Here is a 24,463-nt window from a genome sequence, read left to right on the forward strand (position 1 = left end):
CGTTCCACTTGATCTGGTCTGTGTCTGGCCCCGCGGAGAGAGGCGGGGCGGCTCACCTCTGCCGTCGCCCAGCAGGAGGGCGTACACGCGCTGCCGCACGGGGCGGTAGACGAAGGCCTGGCTGGGCAGGGCCTGGTCCAGGGCGTCCTCCAGCGTGTTGCTGCACTCGATCTCGCCGCTGCTCATGATGTTGTACACCAGGTAGCTCTCCGCCTGGACGTGATGCGCTCTAGCAACCTGCACAAAATCCAAACACGACTGCTTTCTCCTTGGAAACAAACAGCAACCTTCAGAAGAAAAAGTCAACACCGGAGTTTTAAGGCACTCGGAAGTGGAGTCATGTCCCTCAGACGCATGGCACAGAGCCGTCACTGTTTCGTTTCCTTGGCCCTTGGAGGCTCCGAGCCGTCCACTACCCCTCCTCCACCTGAACCGCCCACCGGGCTCACCGCACTGACGGCTGCAGCACCCGCCTTCTGTCCGCCTGCCGGGAGGCATCACTGCGCAAGACTCCAGCCGGACCAGGCCCGCTCCCTGCTCTGCAGCCCAACATCCTGTCTTCTTAGACACAGGTCCAGTCACGCCCTCCTCAAGCATCTTCACCCTAACATTCAAGGCCCCGGCGTCCTCTTCCCATGACACCTATCCACCTCGCAGAAACCAGTCCCAAGGGAACACCTTCTCTGCTCCTCAGGAATGCTCGAACCTTCTTCATCCTCCCTTGGGCTCCAGGAAATGCACCCTCTCAGGGCCCTCCTGCCCTCCCACTTCGTAAGCCCCTCTCTCATTAGGGTTCACCTTCTGCTCCCAACCAGAACTCCCCTCCCCTTGCCTAACAGGGCTCATCCCTCACTGATCTTACAGTAGTTATCTTGTCTGATCTCCCCTCGTAAACTGAACTTCGCTGGGGTCAGAAACTGTACCACAGTCATTCACCTGTTCAGTAATTCCTCACTGAGCAAAACACATGTACTACACACCCCGTTTCTGCCTTGCAACCAGCAATGTGGGCACAAGGTAGGTGGTGAGACACAGGGCTGCACTCCACTTTCTCCTTAAAAAAAGGAGCTAAGGGGCGCCTGGGGGGCTGAGTCAATTAAGCCTCTGCCTTAGGCTCAGATCATGATCCCAGGGTCCTGGGATAGAGCCCTGCGTCTGGCTTCCGGCTCGGTAGGGAGCCTGCTTCTCTCTTCCCCTCTCCCCCTGCTTGTGCTCACTCTCTCGCATATAAAGAAATAAAATACTTAAAAAAAAAAAAAAAAAAAAAAGGAGCTGAGATCAGAGGCCTACAGTAATCTACATACAGCTTTTATTTTTTCTGTGAACTTATTTTTTTTAGATTTTATTAACTTATTTGACAGAGACAGAGATCACAGGTAGGCAGAGAGGCAGGCAGAGAGAGAGGAGGAAGCAGGCTTCCCGCTGAGCAGAGAGCCTGCTGCGGGGCTCGATCCCAGGACCCTGAGATCATGACCTGAGCAGAGAGTCTGATGCTTAACCCACTGAGCCACCCAGGCGCCCCTGTGAAGAACATTCTTACTAGTATAGGAGTGATTTATCCAGATTACTACTCAAAATTCAAATCCAAACAGTCTGCCACAGAAGGCATTTAAAATGTGGTGTGAAATGTGGTGCGAAAACTCTGTGAATCAGTATTCTTGTTATACATACTTTTAAGCAGTTCTAGTCACTTTGATTCGTTTCTGTAGAGCTGAGTCTTACTCTAGTCCTCCCGTTCTTCAGATATAACGCAGGTTAATAAAAGTGCCAACCTGACAGGGCTGTCCTGAGGGTAAAGCGCGTCAGCGCAGACGGTTAACGAGAGTGGCAAGGCCTGGCCACAGCGCGTGGTGCCCAGTGTCACTGCGGTCACGAGGCCACACGTTATCCACGTCCATCTCCCTGCTGAAATATCTTGAAATCAGGATAGCAGAAAACTTGCAACTTTAAGGTAAGTAATGTTAAAAAGTATTTTTTAAAGGATTCTTATTTGATTCTCTAAGGGAAGATCAATGGAAGTGAACTTTTTCTCTATGTGCTCCTTTTGATACCGAACCTACCAACATTATAGTTATGTTTTTAAACATCCTTTTGAGGCAAAATAGCTTCTGACTTATTTTCCTAGTCCCTCTTCCATTTCTGAGTCTTTTTCATTTTCAGGAGAGATGTATTTTAACAAATCTATCTAGAAAGTTGTAACAAACCATATCCACCCTACCAAGAAATCTTCAATTCTGCCAAGTGTATAGAATCTGAGGGAATACAGGGTTTTTCAGGTAAGTTCTCTATAATTAGAACTTTAATTCACTAATTAGATCAGAAACATCTAATAAGTACCTTTTACCTCTGCCTTTAACTATAGATCTGTACAGCACTCCACACATGGAAAAACCTTAACATATTCACCTAATCTAAAACTTCTAACGTAGCAATTCAGTGTATCCAACATCATGGAAACCACATGGCTCTCTGCGCGTGGTGCGTGCCTAGGGTAACAGCCATGCGCTACGGCCTTCTAGGGAAGGGTTTCCAGGAGACTGTGGGGGGTTGAAATACTTACGTGTTGGAATTGGGGTTACCTATCTGATAGGGCTAGAGGACTCCACTGTGAACAAATTTTGTAAGCAGAACGGAAGAAACTTCACACAATTATTTTCAAAGATATCATGAAGTCCGCAATCAGTGGGGGAGTTGTTGCGCGGCCAACATGTGGTCTGTCCCTTCACAATGGCCCGACTTCCCCGGCAGGCAGGCTTCCCACCACTCTCCTCCCCTCCTCCCCATCCAAGGCTCGTCCACCGCCAAACATCTTGAAGGAGCAAGCACCCCCCAGCTCTGGCTTTTGGCCTCCAAGGTACTCTTCAAACCCTGGCCATCCGACCTCCACCAGGCCCCAGCGTGACAGCGGCTCTCTCGGGCCTTGACCCCTAACTGCCAACCCCAGCAGCCACCTCGCCCCGTTTCCACGTCACTCTGCAGCACTTGGCAGTCCTGGCCATTTCTCCTCTCCTTCTTTTTTTTTTTTCTCTCTCCTCTCATTCTTGAAACCTGCCTCCTTGGGTTTCCGCTGGGGTCACCATTCCTCATTCCCCTCCCAGTCTGACCACCTCTCTCTCAGTGGATGTTTTCAGAAGGCTCCGTCCTACCCAATCCTCTCCTTGGAGGGTTTCCATGACCACGTACAGTCAGATGACTTCCAGATGGCTGTCTCCTATCCAGTAATGGGACTTGAGGCCTATTTTCTAAGCATTGGATGGTCTTTCCTAGCTACCCTCTGTGTCAAACTTTTTCCTCCCCATCCTTAAGTCATGGCGACTCCCATCTCAGAACACAGGAGGACCCTTACCTCCATAGCAAGACTTACTTTGAATGTTTCTTCCTTCCCTTTGCCATTGTCCTAATTCTAGCTCTTTTGTGTTCCACCTTGGTTTCTGCAACAGCCACACTACTGCATTCTCTGCAGTATAACCAATGTTTCAGAAAACATATACCCGATCACATCACACTCCTGTTTAAAGATATCCAATACCTCCTCAACATGTATAAAAACCAAGTCCTAAATTCTCTCATGATACACATGCTGCCCTTTGTGGTCTCACCCAATCTGTCAGAACTCTCTTTGCTGGAAATTGGGTGAGATGACCAGAGTGTCCAGTAAAAGAGCAAAGGCCAAGGATGGGTCCTGCTGGTATGGTGAATGAGAGTCAGGGTCCATGAAGAGCTCAAGCCCAGAGAGGACAGGTGCACGCCATACACAAATGGGAAATGGGTGTGAGCTGGGAACCAGCAGGGGCCAGGTTGTGCTCCATAGGAGCTCTGGGCCAGCCAAGCAGCAGACTGGCCCTCTTCCAGACGGGGAGGCAGCCTGCATACTCTACTTTGGCTCTGCTGTTCCTCTACCTGAGTGCCTTTCCCCATCCTGTCCTCCAGGCAAACCGTTACAGGGCTCCAAGGCCTACACCCTGTGCCACCTCTGAAGCAGGCCTAAGTCCAGAAGCAGGGTGGCTTCCTAACAAATTCCTCCACGCTCCTGCCTCTGCACTACTGACCGTGACGGTCTCACCCCTCCACGTGTCACCAGGGAACACAGACGGCATCTCGTAAAGGCCGCACTGGCAGTCAGAGGACTGGGTTCAAACCTGGGCTCCGCCAAGTACCGGCTGTGCGACTGCGGATGATGTCGTTGAGCCTTTTCACACCCGTGTCCTCACGTGGTGATGGAGGCAAGTGCGTCTAGCATCCGAGCCGTGGGACAATTAAGGGAAACAATGTGGAGAGTGCCCTCTGGTCACTAGTGGAGAATCCGCTCTGCATGGCCGATATTAAACCAGCATTCCTACAGCCAACCTTACAGTAAAACCAAATGAATTGAAGCAAAGTTAGATTTAGCCCTTCTCGGTTCATTTTCCTGACTTTGAGGAACGTGTCTGTTCTCATGACTTCCGGTTCTCTGCTGGGATCTGGCCTCCCCACACCCCCTCCCCGCCGGCCCCGTCCTTCTTCCTACTGCCTGACTACACTCCTGCCTGGAGTTCTAGGTCTGCCCTCCCTCCAATTTCTAACCCACATTCTTTTACTTCGATGAAGCACTTAGGGATGCTTCCAGGTAGAAGAATTTCAACCCCTGAATACTTTTTCACCTGTAACTCTCTTCACACACACATCACATCCTACTTTTCACTCTGATGTTTCATGTTAGCAAGTTGGCTTCTCTGCCACGATGCACGTAACAGAGAAAGAGGTGAGGCTTTTCAAGACAGAAGGACCCACGTACTTGTACGGGAAGGAGGGAGAGCGTCCCTAAAGGAGAGGCAGACACAAGAGACAGGGACACAGCCTTCAAGGCTTCCTGAGAAGCTGCTGCAAGACACAGTGTGACAGGTGAAAGGGCTCCACGGTGAAGAGAAACAAACAAGACCCCCCACAGCACTGCCGCAAGCGTGGAATCCCAGTGAGGTGTATGTCACAGCAGGGGCCACCTCTGAGTGGGTGACCCCCAGCCATGACAGAGAAGACGAGTCGGCATCACCTAGCACGGGGCGAGGCGGAAGAGCACCTGCACGGCCACGACAGACCAGCTGGAGAAGCCGCCGTGGTGAGGTCATGGCAGGCCGCAGCCTGCTTAAGGCTCCTGTTTCTGCTCTTCAAAGAGTTATGGAACCCAAATAAAGGGCTTTATTTCAGCATGCACCACAGAAGTGGATCAGAAAGGGCCAAAGTCTACACAGAAGAGTTGTGAGAGATTCCTGAGTAATCCAGGAAAGCAGCAGCCTACGCTAGGTGGTGAGACTAACTGAACAGTCACAGGGAGAGACAAGGTATAAAAAAACAGGAGAGAGAATTCCCAGGTTTGCAACTTGTGTAAGTGGACGGAAGATGGGGACTATCGGGAACAATAGAAGGCTTGTGGGTACGAGATAACATGTGTAGAGACGCCTGGGTGGCTCAGTGGGTAAAGCCTCTGCCTTCGGCTCAGGTCATGATCTCAGGGTCCCGGGATTGAGCCCTGTGTCAGGATCTCTGCTCTGCAGGGAGCCTGCTTCCTCCTCTCTCTCTGCCTGCCTCTCTGCCTACCTGTGGTCTCTCTCTGTCAAATAAGTAAAAAAATCTTAAAAACAAAACAAAACAAAAACAACCAACCACAACCAATAAAAGAGATAATATGTATAACCCACCTAGCACAGAAGCTCACACATGTGGTTAGTAACTCGTAACCCTCCATAAAAACCTCCAGGGCTCTACGTCGCTTTGAGAATGAAGTCCCAACTCCTAGTGGGGCATGTAACAGTCTTCACAATCTGGCTACACTCCACGTTTTCCAACCTCTCTCCCATACTCCATACTCCCATACTCCAGCCTACTGGTCTACCTCGTGCCCCAAGGCAACACATATTTGCCTATTTGTTACCTAGTCCAGCTCCCCCAAAGGTCTGGTTCACTCCTACCTCTTCAGGAACATCCCTCTGTGTTTAGCCCAGTGATCACTCTCCTTCCAGCTCCCGGAGCTCTCTTCTAGGACAGGCAGACACCAATATGAAGTATACTTTAAAACGTGAGCTGCCAATGTGTCATGCCTACTAACCACACTCCTAGGTCCTGCCCTGTGTCCCCCACAGTGCCTTAACTACGCAAGAAGTCAATATTCACTGGCAAATCTATCAACCCGTCCACGGGAGTATTTTCAATCATGACATCCCAGATTCAGAGAGGCATGTCTACGTACCTTTAAGATTTCAGGGTCTGAAACCATGGTTACTTGTTTGACTTCAGGCTCCATATGCACGCGGTCTTGTTTAATTGCAGGGTCTGTACACATGGGTGCTTCCAGTTTAAATTCAGGATCTGCCCCTAGAGGTAACTTTTGCTTGATTGCACTGTGTGCATATATGGGAAATCCTTGCCTAGATTCAGGATCTATACAAATGGGAACTCCCTGCTTGGGTTCAGGGTCCGCACACATGGGAACTCCTTGCTTGGGTTCAGGGTCCGCACACATGGGAACTCCTTGCTTGGGTTCAGGGTCCGCACACATGGGAACTCCTTGCTTGGGTTCAGGGTCCGCACACATGGGAACTCCTTGCTTGGGTTCAGGGTCCGCACACATGGGAACTCCTTGCTTGGGTTCAGGGTCCGCACACATGGGAACTCCTTGCTTGGGGTCAGGGTCCACACACATGGGAACTCCTTGCTTGGGTTCAGGGTCCGCACACATGGGAACTCCGTCCTTGGGTTCAGGGTCCACACACATGGGAACTCCTTGCTTGGGATCAGGGTCCGCACCCATGGGACCTCCTTGCTTGGGTTCAGGGTCCGCACACATGGGAACTCCTTGTTTGGGTTCAGGGTCCGCACACATGGGAACTCTGTCCTTGGGTTCGGGGTCCACACACATGGGAACTCCGTCCTTGGGTTCGGGGTCCACACACATGGGAATTCCTTGCTTGGGTTCAGGGTCTGAACTCATGGATACCACCTGCTTGTGTAAAGTTATTAAACCCTTGGGTTTTTGGAAAAACCATGGAGATTTCTGTCCTGGCAAAAGATAGGATGCCACACCCTTATAAAAAAGAGCTTTGTTTGGTCCCAAAGGTAACATCTCTTCCAGCTTTTTCTCACCCTGATGCAAGTGAAGAACTTTAGAAATATGGTATGCGACAGCTAAAATAATGTTACCCTTTTTGTCAAAGTTCTCCTTGAGAGAGGTGTATGAAGACAAGCATTTGTACCGAAAGCTCTCAAACATGCCCTCCGGGATTATGTCATTGCCAAGCAGGCAAGCCAGAAGAGGAAGGTCCGCCAGGCTGAGAGCCAGACTCTCACAGAGCTTCTCTCTACAGAGCATGATGGTACTCAGACTCTCCAGGCAGAGGTCACCAATTGAAAAGTAGGGACAAGTATCATAAACTAAGTAGTCAGTGTCTTCTCCAAGAATCCCAAGACAGTTATTCTGGAGGCCGTAAGAGGCTACCTCATAATCAGCCTCCTGTAAGGAACACAGGGTTTCCTGGCCCAGGGTCTTCAAAGCAAATCGTGTAAAGATGGCCAGCCCCGATGGGATGAAGAACATATTTCTGCCTGGCTGCTCCCTGTGTGACTTGATATAGTGGAAAATCCTGGAGATCTCCCTATTGTTCTTGAGCCTCCGTTTCACCCACTCCTCTCTCTTCTCCTGCTCCACCGTGCCATCAAAGAAGAAAACCAACTTGATGCCAACATTTGTAAAAGTCTTCACAAAATCCCGCAGAGCAGAAAAGTATTCCCGCCACTGGCCACCGCAGACCCAGGACTCGGGAGTATACCAGTATCGGAGACAACACATGGCGTCGACCACGACGGTAGGGGTGCTGCCAGGGTGCTGGTTTCGGTGGCGTTCTGCCAGCTCTCTGAAATCCACCACCGTGCGTATGTGTGGGCAGGTACTGCCCACAAACCCCTGCAAACCTCTCACGCCCATAACTGAGCTCCCGGAAAGCTCCCGGAAAGGACCTGGAAAGGAAAATAAATGAGTAGTTACGGCATTACCACTGGACACATGAGCTCTTGCAGACACAAGGCAGCATCTAAAATCCACTCTCTAGCTGCGAAGGACTCCGGCGCCGACAAGACGGACCGTGACACACCTGCCAGGAGCCTGAGGCGCTTTCACCGAGAGGAAGAGGCTCTTGACCCAAGCAGGAGTCGGCGGGGCCTGCCGTCACCAGGGCCGCACAGTTCAGCAACGTGCCAAGATCTGCATGAAGGCTCTCACTCAAGGGGTCGCTCAACCAAACGAAAAACAGGGCAACAGTTTTCAAAGAAGTAGTGTTTCCCATCTAGGAACTCAAGACCGGAGTTAATTCTGAAAACCTAAAACATACACAGACACACACAATATCCACGTTTCTCAGAATAATTTGGCCGAGTGAGGAAAGCTAGACCAAACGGGTGTACATAGCAGAGGCCCCGCCGCATGAAATTCCGGTTCACTGAGAGCGGGGCTGGCTGGCAGCACCGGACAGCAGGCGGTGGTGGCCCGGCACGGGGCAGCAGGAGGGAGGGATTCCCACGATGGAAACTGCCGGGTGATGGATGCGTTCCCTACCTCAACTGTGCTAATGGTCCGAGAGGTGAACACACGCCAAACCTTGTCAAACTGAACACTGTAAAAAAGTACAGTTCACTGACTATCAGGTATACCTGAATGAAGCTATCAGAAAGAAAAAGAGAAAAATTCACAATGCCAAACCTCTGTACATCTGAGTTGGTGACGGACTTTGAACGGAAAACTCACTCTGCAGCGCAGAGACACGGCGGTTCAGAGTTGGCGCTCAAACTCTAGAGAAAACCAAAGCAGAGTATCTTAATGTCACTGGTCAGAGCAAATTCCATGACAACTTCTTTGATCTCAACGGCCTGTGATTTTCACTTTGGTTTTAAGACTCATCAGGGCCTCGCGTCCACTGACGAAACAAACAAAAAGTCCTTATTGCACAGACAGCTCCAGGAGCACAAAGGACGCCTCTCCAGGCTTGGGGCTGAGAGCCACAGCCCTCAGCTGCCGACACACACCCGCGAGTGGCGACTCTGGCCTCACCGTGCGCACGCTTCCCGCCGCACACACTGCGCACTCAAGACACAGCATCTCCAGGCTTTGAAACAACTGACAGGCAAAGACGATCAGCTCCAGCTCACAAACGAAGAAACTGCAAGTCATCTACAACGTTGAGAAAAGGTACCCTCACACGGGACTCTCTCTTTAAGAACTTACTGCTTGTTCACAGACACTGGCCCCTAAAAATATTTGAAAAGTTATCTGTTTAATTGCCATTAATACTGAAAATATATAAGCACGGAGTGGACATAAATTTCACACGTGTGTGCTGACCTTCAGCGAAATCTCGCTTGTTAAGTTATGAAATGCAGCGGAACACACGAGTCCACAGACCCCAAACCACCGGAGAGCTCTCACCAGCCAAGTTTCTACCCTGGGAACATTCCCCAGGTGTGAGTTTCTGAAGCAGAAACCGGACTTCCTACCACGATCACTTCGACGCTGAGGCAGTGCTACCGTCTGGGCCTCTGGGTACGGACCCTGCTCACCACGCTTACACTGTGTTTCTGAAGCCAGGCTGGTCGTTCTCCGGAGATTCCAACGCAGGACTCCGGCGCAGGTTTGGAAAGAGAATGAAGAGCACAGAGAAGGGCGCCAGAGCGAATTAAAAACCATGCTTAGGGTGCACAGGCCCTCGGCCGTTACTCCATGGCCAGCTGCTGAACAGTAGGCTTGGCCCACGATGATCAGCCAGGTGGCACGTGGCACGGACTCGGTCACCCTCTCTGTGGCCAGAAGGGTCTCTGCCCCTCTTGCGGAACCAGAGTGGCCACTCCATGTCCCCCCAGAGCGCAGCGCCTGGGGAGACCTGCCCGCCGAGCCCGCCGGTGGCCAGGGCCGCCTCCTCATTAGTCACTGGCAGCTCAAGACACACGTGAAGCTCAGGCTGAAGCGAAACAGAACCTGCCTTCAGTCCCTGCCCCCAGGACGGGGCTCCCGTTCACACGGCAGCTCTGCTGCATTTGGGTTGGCTGCCTTCCCTCGCCAATGAAAAGGGATTTGTGTTTCAAGCATTTTTCTCCTAAAACTGCAAGTGACAACACTGAGTTGCTCAAAACACTCTCCTCTTTATTTTGGGAGAAGTCAGGCTCAGCCTCTGCTTTGATTTTATTCAAATGTTTTCCTCCTTTCCCACCCAGCAGTGAAAAGCTCACCATTGTAACGAAACATGTACTGGGTTTTCCTCTTCCACGCTGCCAGTTTCTCAGGAATGTTACGTTACAATGTGCTCCTCTATGGCACTTACAAAAAAAAAAAAAAAAATCGGGGTAAGCAAAGACCTGGGAACGTGGGACACTGGGTGCTGCCTTCCGGTGGCGCGGCTCTCAGAGCTCCGCGCCCCTCAATGCGCTTAGTGTAGTGGGACATGAAATGCCCCCAAAAATAAGTTCTGTGGATATTACCTTTCCTGCACAATTTTAAGATTTTTTTAATATTGCTCAGAGCATACGGAGTTAACCTTTGAACAACATGGGTTTGAACTGAGGGGTCCACTTATACCTGGATTTTTTTCAATGAAACAGTCCAGTCCTGTAAATGTATTACCTCTTCCTTATGACTTTAATACTGTTTTCTCTCCTCCTCCCGACTTTACTGTAAGAACACGGCACGTAATGCACGTCACACACACACTGTGTTCGCCGCCCGTTATCCACAAGGCTTCTGCCCCACGGTCGGCCATCAGTGAAGTTCTGCAGGGTCAGACGTTATTCGTGGGTTCTCGGCTGTGTGAAAGGGTCAACGCCCCTAACTTCTGCTAAAGAGTCGGCCCCACTGAGGTTTGTCATTCCTTAAAGGCAGTTTTAAAGATCACTGCAGACACGTATGTCTTCATTATTTAAATAATTGTTGTTTAGAAAGAAGACAGATGGCTCACTCGGGAGGAGTCTGACAGCCCAAAATGCAAACTGGGAATCACCTCCATGAACGTGGCCTCCTCGAGGCAAATGACATCACTCTGCATGTCCCCAGCAGCCAGCACGGCGTCCAGCAGGCAGGGGCCCAGTCACTGCTTGTGAGTGAACGAGTACACGGAGGCATCGAAGGGCAGGTGCACAAGAGAAACAAGGACCCGCAGGTCACAGACCCCGACTGCGGCCCGGGAAGAGCAGGAAGCAGAGTCGCTGGCCTCGAGGAGCTGACAGACTGGTTTGGGACGGCACAGGGACGCGCACAACGGAGGCGGCAGCACGCAGCAGCACAGGGGAGCGAGGCCCAGTGCAAGGGGCCTCACCGCTCGGAACAGCTTCCCTCCACACAGGGGGACCAAGCCCAACATCCCAGGTTACCAGAAAATGAGGTAAATGAGGAAAAGAGGAGGCCGGAAGCTCCCTTGTTCACAGTCTGTCCACTGAGACATACCAACCTGCCCGCCACCGATGGAAGGTGACACAGGGACAAACGGACTCAGGGACAGCCCACAGACGGACCGATGGATGAGACACACCGCCCGCGCATAGAGCAGGTCTGCAGGACGACAGAAGCAAAGCAGTGCCCACCTTACAGCACATCCAGCAGCCAGCAGCGTTCAGACGCGATTCTCCAAGGCTAGAAGATAACCCAAGCACATGTACATCAATGAGCGAGCCCCCCAGTTGGGACGCTAGTTCAGAGGTCACTGAAGAGCTGGAGCTGATGGAAATGCACTATCTTCATTTGGAGACAAATCAGGTTCAAGTCCTACAGAGCAATAAAATCAAAACCTTTGGGTTTATCAGAGAGAAACAATTTGTATCTCTACAAGACAAAGATCTACAAACCAGCACGTAACGTCAGTGGCTGAGCTCCAGTCAAGAGTAACCAGCCAAGTCGGGGAGCTACCTTTGGTCAGAAGACTGAGCAACACGGGTGACTATGCTGAACAATGACCCATGTGCTGGTGACAACACAGAAAACATGCCGTCCTTTTCCCTGGCTTCATTTCCAAGTCTTAGATGTTTCTTCCACGGGTTAGGGTTAATCCTGCTGGCTGGGCCTAGGCACTCAGGGAGGGCCACACGTAGGCTTGATGTGGAGCACCTGAGGTCTGCCCTTCTTCCCGTCTCCCCTCTAACCTGCCCAGAAGCAGAAATGTATGGGACCCCTTCAACACAGCAAGGCAAGACCAGGGACTAAAAACTCCCAAAAAAATGAATGCTTACCCCGTACCAGCATAAGGGACCACATGAGCTCCGTGCTTACTGAGTATTAACGAGTGCACAAACCAGGTAAATGAGTACGCCAAGAGGGGCTGCCAGCTGCGCTGGTCTCCATGCTTCAGAGGACCACCACCCAGGGCTCATTAAACTACTGACCAGAGGCTCTCTGGGACCAGATTTCAATCAGCTCCTCGGGGCCCTCCTCTCAACGAGGTCTCAACTTTGGGCTCCCAGTTACATCCTGGCTGAATCCAGTTTCAGCAAGAGGACTGCTGAGTCTGTCTGAAGAAAAACCCTGCCCTTGATAGATGGTCACCCTGGGGATCGGATCAAAGGCTTCGTTCCCCAGTTCTCTCGGACCCCTCCCCTCTGCCGGCAGGACACACATCCCCGGGTGTTTGCTGTCTTCCAAGCTGAGTCCTAGTTCTCTCTCCCCTAGCGCAACAGTCTTTTTTTTTTTTTTTTAAAGATTTTATTTATTTATTTGACAGAGAGAAACACAGCGAGAGAGGGAATACAAGCAGGGGGAGTGGGAGAGGGAGAAGCAGGCTTCCACCACGCAGGGAGCCTGATATGGGGCTCGATCCCATGATGCTGGGATCATGACCTGAGCCGAAGGCAGAGGCTTAACCCACTGAGCCACCCAGGCGCCCCTACGCGCAACAGTCTTAAATAAAGTCCTCCTTACTGTTTCGGCAAATGTCAGAGTATTTCTTCTTCAATACTGCATCTCTAAGAAGTTAGTCAAATGAGAAACGGAAGGCCCATAGTTATTATGACAGACACTGTGTGTCTAGGTACAGGCGTCCAGACGCCGGGTGTCCTGGAGGACCCTCCAGCACAGTCAGGCCATGGCCACGTGCCAAGACTCAGAAAACAGGGGCAAGGCTGATGTAGACACTCAGAACTTGGTAGAATGACCCCTCTTAGCTGCGTCTTAGGGAGAAGTGACAGCGACTAGGCGGTACCGTACAGCTGATAAAAGGAAAGGCTCAGAAGTTCAAATTCTAACGTCCACTAAATAGCAGGAAAACTCCGAGCACGTTACTTTATTCTATAAGCTTCATTCTTCGTATCTGTAAGGACGGTTATAAAAGCTACTTCATAAACTCGGATGCAATTTCATTTATATTACAAATTTATTCATAAAACATACCATCAGTTGCCTAAAGCTTAGTAAAATCAGCCCAGCACCAGTCAAAATTTAAAACAAAGCCACGCAAGTTTTAGTGAGGTTTTACTGTATTTATAATTTTTCAAGCTAGTTTACTTTAGTATCACGAATGTATTTATTTATAAAAATTTGTTTCTAATTTTAAAAGTAGCTAGCTCTGCAGAAAATTCAGAGACAGCACAAAGGGGAAAAAAAAAAACCTGCCTGTAATCTCATCTTCCAAAGATAAACGACTACAGCAATTTTAGAGCACGTATTTCTAATCTTTATTATTTTTTTAAAAATTGGGATACTCTTGTCCTTCCATAATTTATCTTAATTTACCACGAATTTATTCCCAAATCACCGTGTTAACGTTCTCCTCTAGTGTTATTTTTAATGGATGCCCAGCGCCATAAGTGTGTATCCCATCTCTGTCTATGAATCTTTGAGTACATCCTGAGCATCTCCTTGGGACAAATCTTAGATATGAAATTGCTGAGTCAAAGGAGGAGCACACATGGCGGTCCTTTTTCTTCCACGGGGTATCACCTGTAGCTGCCGCTTATTAATACTCCGCTCTCCTCCACACCCACCAGATGCTCTTGTGTGAACGTGAATCTGGTTTACACCTTTAGCAAGTACCTTTAGTCACTTACCAAAGCAGACACTAGCTATGAGCAAGACAGGCGGGCCCTGCCCTCCAGCAACGCACACTCCAACAGGAAAACATGCAACCCACAACACTCACTCAGGCAGAGCTGCAGCTCGAGGGCGGGGAACGCTCAGCAGGGAGACCCAACCCAGATCCAGGATCCACAATGGCTCTCCTGGGCAAGGGCACTGGTGAGCCTGACAAGAGGCAGGAAGGACAGGTGCGGCCAGAGCCAGATGAGGAGTCGGCAGAAGATGGGAGGCCAGGAGTCATAAGGAACGAGGATTTGTTTAACGTATCTTTTTGTAGATTTTGTGATACCTTTTTCTATCAGTAAATGGAGGTTTCTAAGGTGCTTAAAATACCTGTCCCACTAAGCAGTTTAACCTGGAACTTTACTTATGTTATAAATGTATATTTTATTATAAATGCTTGAGGACAAGAAGAGGGGAAAAAAACCACACACACCAGCTCTCGGTATGGCTGGAACTCTGATGTACGGGAAGAAGACTGAGGAGATGAGGCTGCAAACAGGGCCAGACAGGGCCACACACCTGTATCTGTACTTGACCCCGGGGGGGAATCAGATGCTGGTCAAGGCCATAAAGCAAATCCTACTTAGAAACACTGCCCAGACTCCTTGGAGCAAAGATGGAGAGAGGCAAGACTGAAGATAAATGAGGGGCTCTGGTCGACTCCACGTGTTCTGGCTGCCCAATATCCAAACAGCTGTTTTGGAAGAACTCTAAGGGATGCAGTCCTAATTCTTTTTGCAAAGAAAAAGGAGGCAGAGACCCTCTTCTGGCCCTCACACCCTTACCAAAGACAATAGTTCTAAATTCCTGTATTTGCTCAGAAAATCGCTCCAGCCCTGTGCCAGCAGCTATGGACACAGCGCTGAACCAGACAAAGCCCCTGACTAAGAGATGAGCCCTGAGAGTGGGAGTGAAAGGCACAGGGTCCAGGAGAAAAGAAAGTCCGGCAGTGTGTACACGTGTCAAAACGCACCACACTGTACGCTTACGCTACGAGCCCCACACCAGCCATCTCTCGTCCCACTGGGCCATGATCAGTTTTCGGACTCATGGAAGGCGTGCCGCACGGCACAAGCAAAGACCGCAGAGCCGGTGCTGGGCAGCAGCCAGCAGTGTGTGCTGTGTCAGGGCACCTGCCTGCGGTTACAGACACTAACAGTAAAGCCCACGTTTGAACCCACCTGCTTCCAAAGCTTGCGCGTCTTTCACTAGGCCACACCCCCACTGAACGGCCCCCTCTGAGTGACCTGGTCGCTGGCTACAGTGCTGGAACGACCACTCCCTGCAGAACTGTCCTCAGTCCAGAGAGCTCCCCTTCCTGAAGGTTCTCCCAGTCACAAGGGCACTCGCAGAATCATCAGGATTGCGGGGACAACCGAGGACACTGGGCTCTTCCCTAACCCTCTGAAGCTCTGCAGAACCCCTTAAAGGACAATGACACATAATGTGAAAACCAGTGGCACTCACCGAACATAAATATAGATGCCTGCACGCCTGTAAACATTTATGCTTTTATCCACAATTCAGGATAAGAATCCAATTTAAATTCATGAGTCGAAGCTAAAACAATTTACTCGTATGACACCTCTCCAGGCTCTTATTTATCACGTATGGATGCTTGTCTATTCGGTTCTGACAGTGAGTCCTACGTCCACAGTAGAGAAAACTATGGAAAGGGCATCTGACGGATGCACGGGGATACGAACAGCAGCAGGAACTGTTGAGAGCTGACATAACAGGAAAACTACGAAAACCTGAAAGACACAAAAACTCCAAACAAGTAACAGGGTTAGCAACAGCTGTCCCTGCCTCAACAAGTCCTACAGTATTTGCATCGTAACAACTTCTGTTTAAATGTTTACATGAGTCGTGAAAGAGAGTTTATACTACATCCTGCACATTCTATTAAGCAGGGAAATAACATGTTTTAGAAAGACCGCCATCCTAGACGGGAGATTTTGGTGCTTAATGGGCAAAGCCCCAAAGCTATGCAGAAGACTCCGCCGTTTCAAAGCGGCTTACTTCTCTCTTTCCCTGGCCGGTAGCAGTTTTACTACAAGGACTTCACAGTAACTCACCACCCTCGGGGCTGCCGCACGAACAGCACAGCACACGGCCGCACGCTCTCAGGGCACTCTGCGCGCACACGTGGGCGTCCGCAGCTGGACAGGCATGCTGACGGGAACCGTAAGGAGTCCACGCTACAGCAAACGTTCTATAATAAAAGCAACGGATTCCCACTTTTTGAGTAATATTTGTTCATAAGGAAAAGGGTGCTCAGGAGCTGGTTGGTTTTGGTTGGCAATGGCTCTGATTTGCAGTGTGACTGAAGACAAATCACTTAATCTCTTTGTAGACCACTGATTCCCTTTTTGGTAAAACTTAAATAATGATTTACCTCTCAGTTTGGTAGATTTTGAACTACTACCACAAAATCCTTTAAGAATATCATATTTTATATAAATAACTTAAACCTTAAATAACGTTTTTAGTCTCTGAAATTTTTTCCAACAGAACACCTTACGAAGACAGACCTCTAAAAGCCAATTAAAATAGTTATTTATACTTGTTATAAAGCTTTATAAAAATAACTGATAGCACCAGGACTGCCTCATTTTCAAACTAACAACAGAAAGCGTGCAATGAATTCCTGATCTGCCAATAGCTCTGGCTTCTATAACGGTTAAGAGCTGCTGTAAGACCTCAATTAGCTGGACGTCCTCCTTTTACCCTTAACCTTTTCTTGAAAGAGGTGGGAACTCGGCAGTGAGTCAGTCCCACCGCGGGGCTGCCGGACGCGCCGAGATGGGTCTCCAGCATCCCCCTGCCCGAGAGCCAACTAAAGCCAGGCCACAGCGGGAGTCTGGTCCTCTCCACCCGCTCCTCCTCTCGGCCCAAACCTCGACCAGGAGCACACCCAGGGAGGGGAAGGTCTGAAGGGCCGGAGCGCAATCCCAAGGCGGCGGGAGGTGAACGGCTCGTTTCACGAGGACTCAAGTGCAGGGCCTGGAATCTGCCCCAACGGGATCCTGCTTGTTAAAAAAGACTCAGCCAAAAACACAAGACCCCTGAGGTCTTTCCCAGTGCCCCGGACGGGGCTCATGAGAGGGAGGCGCCTGACGCCTGACCGTCACCAGCTTTACAGGAGGTCGACCTCGTAAAGGACACCCCGAGCCAGGTTCAGGGACCGCGCAGACCCTCGGAATACGAAAAGCCACAGGTGCCCTCAGATGCCACGGCCGGCCGTCGCGTCCGTCTAACCCCGGAGAAACCGCGGCCTCCGCAGGGCTGGAAGACCGGGTGGCCGGGAACGACGCCGGGAAGGCGATCGGGAAGGTGGGCAGGGCGGGCGGGGCACAGCCGAGGCCTCGTCGGCTCCACGAACAGCTGTCCGGCGCGGAGCGGCGATCTGCGACAGCAGGGGCCACGGTCGGGGAGCCACGACGGCGGAGCTCCGGGGTGTGAGGAAGCGAGACACACAGGCGGCGAGGCTGAGCCGGTGCAGGCGGTCGCCGCCGGGGCAGGCCGCCGGGCGCAGGCAGCGGTCGCGCCGCGAGAAACAGGACGACGACAGGCAGGAGCCGCGGATGCCGCCGCGGACCGCACGGCACCGGGGCCCGGGCAGGACCCGACGTCGCCGCCCCCCAGCCCCGCGCACTCTCGGCCCCATCTCAGACGCGGCGGCCGAGCCTGCGGACGTCGTTCCCGGGACCACGAGCTCGGCTTCCCCGCTCCGCGGCCGCACTCGGCTCCGGTTCTGGGACGCGGCCCCCGCACCGCGGCCGGAGGACACCCGCCCCCGCCGGGCAGACCCTGCGCGGTCAAGCCAGCACGTCACCCCTCGCCCCGAGTCCCCCGAGCCTCCTGCCACCGCCCCTCGCGCCCGCGCGTCCTCCCCCCGCCTCCTCGGGCGCTCGCGCACCCGGTCTCCTCCGCGGGGATAGCGGCCCCTCGCCCGGCTCCACCGCCCACCTCCTCCTCCCCGAAAACTCTGCCCGACGCCCTCGGGCGCGCAGTCCCGGCCTCCGCCCGCCCCGCCTCCCCCGGCAAGGGCCCGCCGGCCGCGGGAAGCGCAGCGCAGCTCTGCGCCGCGAGCGCGCGGGCCGGACGCCGCCTCCGGGGACTGGAGAGAGGCGGGGAGAGGAGGGTCGGGAGGGCGCCGAAGGGGAGAAAGCGAGGGGCAGAGCCGCAGGGCCGGGCGGCCAGGACGGAGAGGGCCGGGGGAAGCGGCGGGCGGCGGGTGCCGCGATGCCCGGAGCGGGGCGGCGGGGCTGCGGGCGGGCAGGGCCGCTGAGGGCTCGGCCCCGGGCCCCGCGACGGCGGAACCGCAGAACCGCGAGCGCAGCGGACCGAGAGCGGCCCGGACGGCGCTGGCCCCGCAGGCCCGGCCCTACCTAGAGATGCGCCAGCACAGCCGGGGACGCGCCCGCACCGCCCTCGGCCCAGCCGCAGCCTGCCGTGCACTTCCGCTTCCGCCCCGAGCGCTTCCGCTCGCGAGACTGCCCGCGCGGGGGGGCGGGGCCTGCAGGGGGCGGGGCCTGCGAGGTCCGGCCCCGGGGCGCCGCGGGAGTGAGCTGCGCAGGCGCCAAGCCCGTTGCCTCGGAAACCGCGCGGTACTTCCGAGCTCCGGCCGCGCGGTCCCCCGGCCCTGCGTGGGCGTCGGCGGGGCGCAGCCTCTTTCCGCCCCCGCGGGGCGGTGCCGCGCCGGCTTGCCCGGGCCCGTTCGCCGGCGGACGCGTGGGGAGCGCCGCGGCCGGCTCGGGGGGGGGGGGGCTCGGCCGTCCCGGAGCGGCTGGGGGCGGGGGGCGTCCTGCGGAGCCTTCCCGGAGTCCGGCCGGTGCGCAGCGAGGACCCGCCGCGTGCAGGCTCCGGACTCCTGGGCTTCAAGCGCGGGCGGGCAGCGAGCGTCCCCCGCTCCGAACGCGCGTCCCCGCGGGAGGCCGGGGGGCGCTGGGCACCGGCGCCGGGGCGGTGCGGGGACGGTCGTGGCCCCGAGTCCCCCTGTCTCCGCGGGGCGGGTTTTCCAGTCTGGAGCGCGCGAGAGTTGTGGGGAGGAGCAAGGACAGCGCGTGGCCCTGCAGAAATGTCGGGACCGCTGCCGCCCTGCCGGAGTGGTGGCCGGGAAGCTGCGCGGTGAACCCACCACCGGGTCAGGCCGTGCCTCCACCGCGCGTCACGGAGCTCGGGCTCTGCTCCTAAGCCACCGTGTGTGGACTTTCCTTCTGAAACGGCTTCAAGATCCGCGAAGTTCACGTTCAGGACACCCACCCTTGGTGCGTGGCCTGCACCTGGCATCTCAGGCTCAGATGCCCGGCAGTCCAGATTACAACCACTGCCCGTTCCTCCAGCTAAAATGAGTAAGAGGGAGAAGCAGACTCCTGGCTGAGCAGGGAGCCCGATGCAAGGGTTAATCCCAGGACCCTGAGATCATGACCTGAGCTGGAGGCAGAGGCTCAACCCACTGAGCCACCCAGGCGCTCCTGTTTCAGTTTTGTGAAACTGAAATCCCACATCCCGAGGCCGCATCCGTCCCCGGGAAACTGGGACAGTTGGTCACCGTAAGAAAGAGCTGCACTGGGAGCCAGGCTGATCCAGGACCCGTGGAGACTAGTGTCCAGTACTCCTTTCCTGAGAGCCACAGGCTCCAGTGGGTTGGTGGACAGACTCAGTTACAAAATTTATATCTACAGACAATGGGCAGAATAGTCCTGGGAGGGTTTACAAGGGGGTTGTTTCCGGGCCTGAGAGCCTGGGCTGGTGGGGCTCAGGGAAGGGAGGGACTTCACTCCTCTCTTTTGAATCTGGTAGCCAAGTGTGATGGCAAAAGAATAGCCTTTAAACCAATCTGATTTATTTTTAGGTAAATTGCTGACAAGATTGTTAACACCAATCTATTTAAGCTGCATCTCAGAATCTGTACACACAGCATACCTCAGTAGACTCCGTAAGCCCCAGGGAGCAACAGCCTTCAGTGGAAGGAAAATGACCAAATACTGTTCTCAATGTCTCTTGCAGAGCACTGGACAGACCAGGCACTCATCAACACCGCCAAGCTGAAGTGGCCCCACATACGTGTTAAAGTTTTGGGAAGGAATCTCTCCACTCAGCCTCCGGGCTCTTCTTTCCAGTTGACTTTGGGGGGGGGGGGGGGTAAAGTCACCGGTGCTCAGCACCTACGACTGACTGGGTACCACACCAAGAAGGATGTGAAATGGTCTCTGATCTTAAGGAGCACACACTGAGGCAGGGAAGAAAGACTGACATAAAACAAGTGAAACCGTGTAAAATCTGTAACGCTGTATGAAGGGAGCAAGGAGCTAACGTGTGAACTGAGTCTTGGAAGGAAGTGGGATCTCAAAGTCGAAGAGGAAGGTCTTGCACGCAGGAGAACCTAGGAAACAAACGGAGCCGGACTTGCGGTGGTACAAGGGGCCGTCTTGAAAATTATACAAGAAATGATAAGTCTAAGGAGTGTTTACATTTAAAATATAAACCTGATGATGCCTCTTAGATATTAGAACAAAAAGAGTAAGAGATGGAGAAAGATAAAGCATTAGAAAATTGGAAGATTAAAGTTTGACATGTGAAAAATAGGAATTACAAGAACGAGAACAGAGGAAACGAAGAGGAAATTACTCAAGAAGTAATTCAAGAAAACTTCCCAGACTTAAGAGACATGTTCTCAGATTGAAAGGAACCCAACTTAGAGTTACAGAAGGAAGGGGTTGGAGGATAGGGTAACCGGGGGATGGGCATTAGGAGGGCATGGTGGTGAGCACTGGGTGTTATACCCAACTGATGAATCACTGAGCACTAACCAAAAACTAAGGATGTACTATATGTTGGCTAATTGAACATAATAATTAATTATTAAAATTAAAAATTTTAATTAAAAGTTAAAACTTAAATTTAAAAATTTTAAAAATTAAAAACTAAAAAAGAAAGCTGCCAAGTGCCCAGCACAACGAATCTGAAATGATCCACACTAAGGCACATCACAAAATTTCAAGACACCAGGGATAAAGAAAAGATCTTTAAACATTTCCACGGGAAAAATAAAAAGTCATATTTGAAGTTTTGGCAATCAGAAGAGCGTGGAATTCTCAATAGAATCCCAGGAAGCTGAAATTCAATGGAGATTTAACTTTAAAATTCTGAAGAAAATAATTCTAACATGGAATTCTACTCTCAATCAAAATATTAGTGAAGTGTGAGAGAATAAAGAAATACTGAGGTATGCAGCTCAAAAATATTATCTACCAAATACTTTATTCAGAAACCTGCTGAAGGATACTCTCCAAAATCAGTCAAGAAAGAGGAATATTTAGGACTTGGGTAGAGGGAATCCAAGTGGAGAGAGAAGGGGGGGTCCTAGCAAGAGACCAGTTGAACGGGAGCAGGAAGCCTCACAGGGACACTGTTCCAGGAGGGTGAGCCCCAAGGAACCCCAGGTGTGTCTGACTGTTTTAAAGGATCTTTCGGAGTTGGTGATGGCAAGCAATAGGTACACGGAAAAGTCAACAGGCAGATGAATTAGGCAGTTGTTGAATCCAGTAAACAGAAAAATCTGTACAAAAAAGAAAATGTAATCACAGCATATGCCTCAGCTATAATTACATAGTTTTAATAAGGTAAATACGAAATGGTCATTTTAATATAAATAGATGCTATAATCACTTTTTGAAGAAATGGGAGGTGGACTTCGATGTGTTCATAAAAGTTTGTGTGTTGGGAATCTGGAGGAGGAGCTAACCTTCACCTGCGAGAGCTGGGAAGTCCGTGGGCAATACGCAAGTGAGAACGGCAGATGCAGCGTTAAGAGACTCTTTTAGGAAATGTAAGAGCAAGAGCACCTTCAGCTCAGGTCCTGATCCTGGCGTCCTGGGATTCTCTCTCTCCCTCTGCCCCTCCTGCCCCTGTCTGAAAGAGGAAGGGGAGGGAGGGTGAGGAGAGTGGAGTGGGGAGGGAGAGAAAAGAAAAGAAAGAAAAGAAACCAAGGAGACATCAGTTTCGGGGAGAATCTAAAAATGGGATGTGGGTTTTATGTAAAAGAAAAATAGGACGGGCGCCTTGATGGCTCAATGGGTTAAAGCCTCTGCCTTCGGCTCAGGTCATGATCTCAGGGTCCTGAGATCGAGCCCCACATCAGGCTCTCTGCTCAGTGGGGAGCCTGCTTCCTCCTCTCTCTCTGCCTGCTTCTCTGCCTAGTTGTGATCTCTGTCTGTCAAATAAATAAAATCTTTTAAAAAAAATAGGAAAGGGAAGAAGAAAACAACTGTCAGTTGAAAGTAGGGAGAAGGGAATTAGGGAGAGTAAAATGTCGAAGAGAAAGACCTCACATCAACTGCAAGAGAGGAAAGGTGGAACATGAAATGACTTTGGGAAGGACGGGATTAGGGCAGGTTTCTCTTGGTAACAAGTAGCCTTCAAAATGTATTCAGAGTCAGTTTTTTTTTTAAAGATTTTATTTATTCATTTGACAGAGAGAGATCACAAGTAGGCAGAGAGGCAGGCAGAGAGAGAGGAGGAAGCAGGCTCCCCGCCAGGCAGAGAGCCCGATGTGGGGCTCGATCCCAGGACCCTGAGATCATGACCTGAGCTGAAGGCAGAGGCTTTAACCCACTGAGCCACCCAGGCGCCCCCAGAGTCAGTTTTAATTTTATTTAAATGCTGAACTGAATTTCTTTGAATGCAGCAACCATATGGGTTGATGTGTTTTTAAAAAATTTTTATTTCTTTGAGAGAGCAAGAGAGAGAGCACTAGAGAGAGAGCAAGCACAGTGGGGGTCAGAGGGAGAGGGAGAAGCAAGCTCCCCCCAGCAGGAAGCCTGACATGGGGCTAGATCCCAGGGCCCCAGGGTCATGACCCAAGCTGAAGGCAGACGTCCAACTGACTGAGTCACCTAGGTGCCCCCCCTGGTTGATGTGTTTTATTCGAATGGTAATTCACCATCCAAAAACTGGAAAAGAAAAAAGCCCCACCATAACAATATACTGACTTCTAAATATTACCAAAGTGTTTTATTGCTGGTGAAAATGGCATACAGAAAGACAATGTGCGTCTTCCTCTCCTGGTCGTCGTCATGTTTACTTGTGACTTCTGGGTCCCAGCAGCTTTCACGCAGCCATGGAAGGGAGCCAACCAGACACTTCCGCCAACAATCTGGGAACAGTGGAGCCGAAAAATGGGGGCATCTTGTGCCTGGACAATGTGGGTGAGCCAAACATTAACTAACACCGACACTACTCTGCCTCTTCGTTCACCCTTCCTTCGGGCTGTGAGGGCTGAGTTAGGGTTTCCTGTTACTTGCTGCTGGGCACCCTGTTTCGGCTTCTGCCCACGAAAGGGTGATTCCTACAGAACTTGTCCTTCCACTTTAAACAACTAGAAACCTAGACAAAATATATGAAATTACTATTTTCAGCCAGTAGAAACAGGAAGTAGAGTATGGAGATTCCTGAAGGAAGGAAAACAAGCCTGGTGACGGCTATGATTTTCTGCCTAAGTCAGCAAAGACCATCAGCAAGACAAAAGCCTGGTTCTTTGGTATCAAAGAAACTGATGAACCATCAGCCACAGTGACCACAACGAGAAGACAGAGATCACTCACACTCACGATGGAAGACGGGACCGCAGATTTTATTTGCACTGAATGGTTAAAAGCAGACGACTTGAGCAACTTTAGATGAGGTGGACAGATTCGTTGACCAAAGAAATTACTGAGGCTGACCAGGGAAGAATAGAAAATCTGAGGGGCGCCCAGATGGCACAGTCGGTTGAGTGTCTGCCTTTGGCGCAGATCATGATCCCCGGGTCTTAGGATGGAGCCCCACTCAGTGGGGAGCCTGTTTCTCCCTCTCCTGCTCTTTCTCTCTCTGTCAAATAAATAAGATCTTCTTTAAAAAAAATTCTCAGTAACCCTATATTTATTAAGCCATATATTTATTTGTTAAACTGATTTCCAGGTAAAAACCTTCCAACAAAGAAAACTCCAGGGGCGTCTGGGTGGCTCAGTGGGTTAAGGCCTCAGCCTTTAGCTCAGGTCATGATCTCAGGGTCCTGGGATCAAACCCCTGCCTGCTCTCCACCCCCCCCCCCACCGCCCCACCGCCTGTCTCTCTGCCTACTTGTGATCTCTGTCTGTCAAATAAATAAATAAAATCTTAAAAAAAAAAAAGAAAAAACTCCAGCCCCGTGTAGCCTCACTGGTGAATTATATCAAACATTTAGGGAAAACATATTAACCCTACAGAAACTCTTTCTGAAAATAAAAGGCTTCTCTGTTCGTTGTGTAATGCGCCTAAGTGGCGGAAAGCAGGTCGAACTTGACTTTGGACTTCTGGCCCCTAAGACAGGTGAGTTCAAGAATGAGTAAATGAGTAAATGCCATG

At 51.6% G+C, this 24,463-nt stretch overlaps 1 protein-coding gene and 1 long non-coding RNA gene across 11 annotated transcripts in view; one reads left to right on the top strand and one right to left on the bottom strand.

Annotated features, from left to right (window-relative positions):
• The window catches only part of FAM120B (family with sequence similarity 120B), an 85,325-nt gene extending 66,781 nt beyond the window's left edge, over positions 1 to 18,544 (bottom strand). For 5 of the 10 annotated variants that reach the window (XR_006818339.1, XR_006818338.1, XM_046005263.1 and 2 more), the window contains exons 1-3: positions 15,539 to 16,286; positions 6,224 to 7,986; positions 57 to 237 (exon numbers count right to left, since the gene is read on the bottom strand). Coding sequence is in view for 8 of the 10 variants with exons in the window: in XM_046005263.1 (XP_045861219.1) it covers positions 57 to 237; positions 6,224 to 7,986; positions 15,539 to 15,575 (1,981 nt within the window). In the remaining 2 variants the exon portion in view is untranslated. Of the gene's footprint in view, positions 1 to 56; positions 288 to 449; positions 4,239 to 6,223; positions 7,987 to 8,120; positions 8,640 to 8,725; positions 8,815 to 15,538; positions 16,287 to 18,465 lie in introns of those variants that run through there. The other 5 variants (XM_046005261.1, XM_046005265.1, XM_046005264.1 and 2 more) reach the window with 5 other exon arrangements.
• Positions 18,545 to 18,852: 308 nt separating this feature from the next.
• On the top strand, positions 18,853 to 20,338 carry LOC123942035. The gene is made up of 2 exons (XR_006818383.1): positions 18,853 to 19,344; positions 20,087 to 20,338. It is a non-coding gene; the product is annotated as an uncharacterized LOC123942035 (long non-coding RNA).
• Positions 20,339 to 24,463: the final 4,125 nt, after the last annotated feature.

The sequence above is a fragment of the Meles meles genome, chromosome 5 (genome assembly GCF_922984935.1).
Source record: "Meles meles chromosome 5, mMelMel3.1 paternal haplotype, whole genome shotgun sequence".
NCBI lineage: Eukaryota > Metazoa > Chordata > Mammalia > Carnivora > Mustelidae > Meles > Meles meles.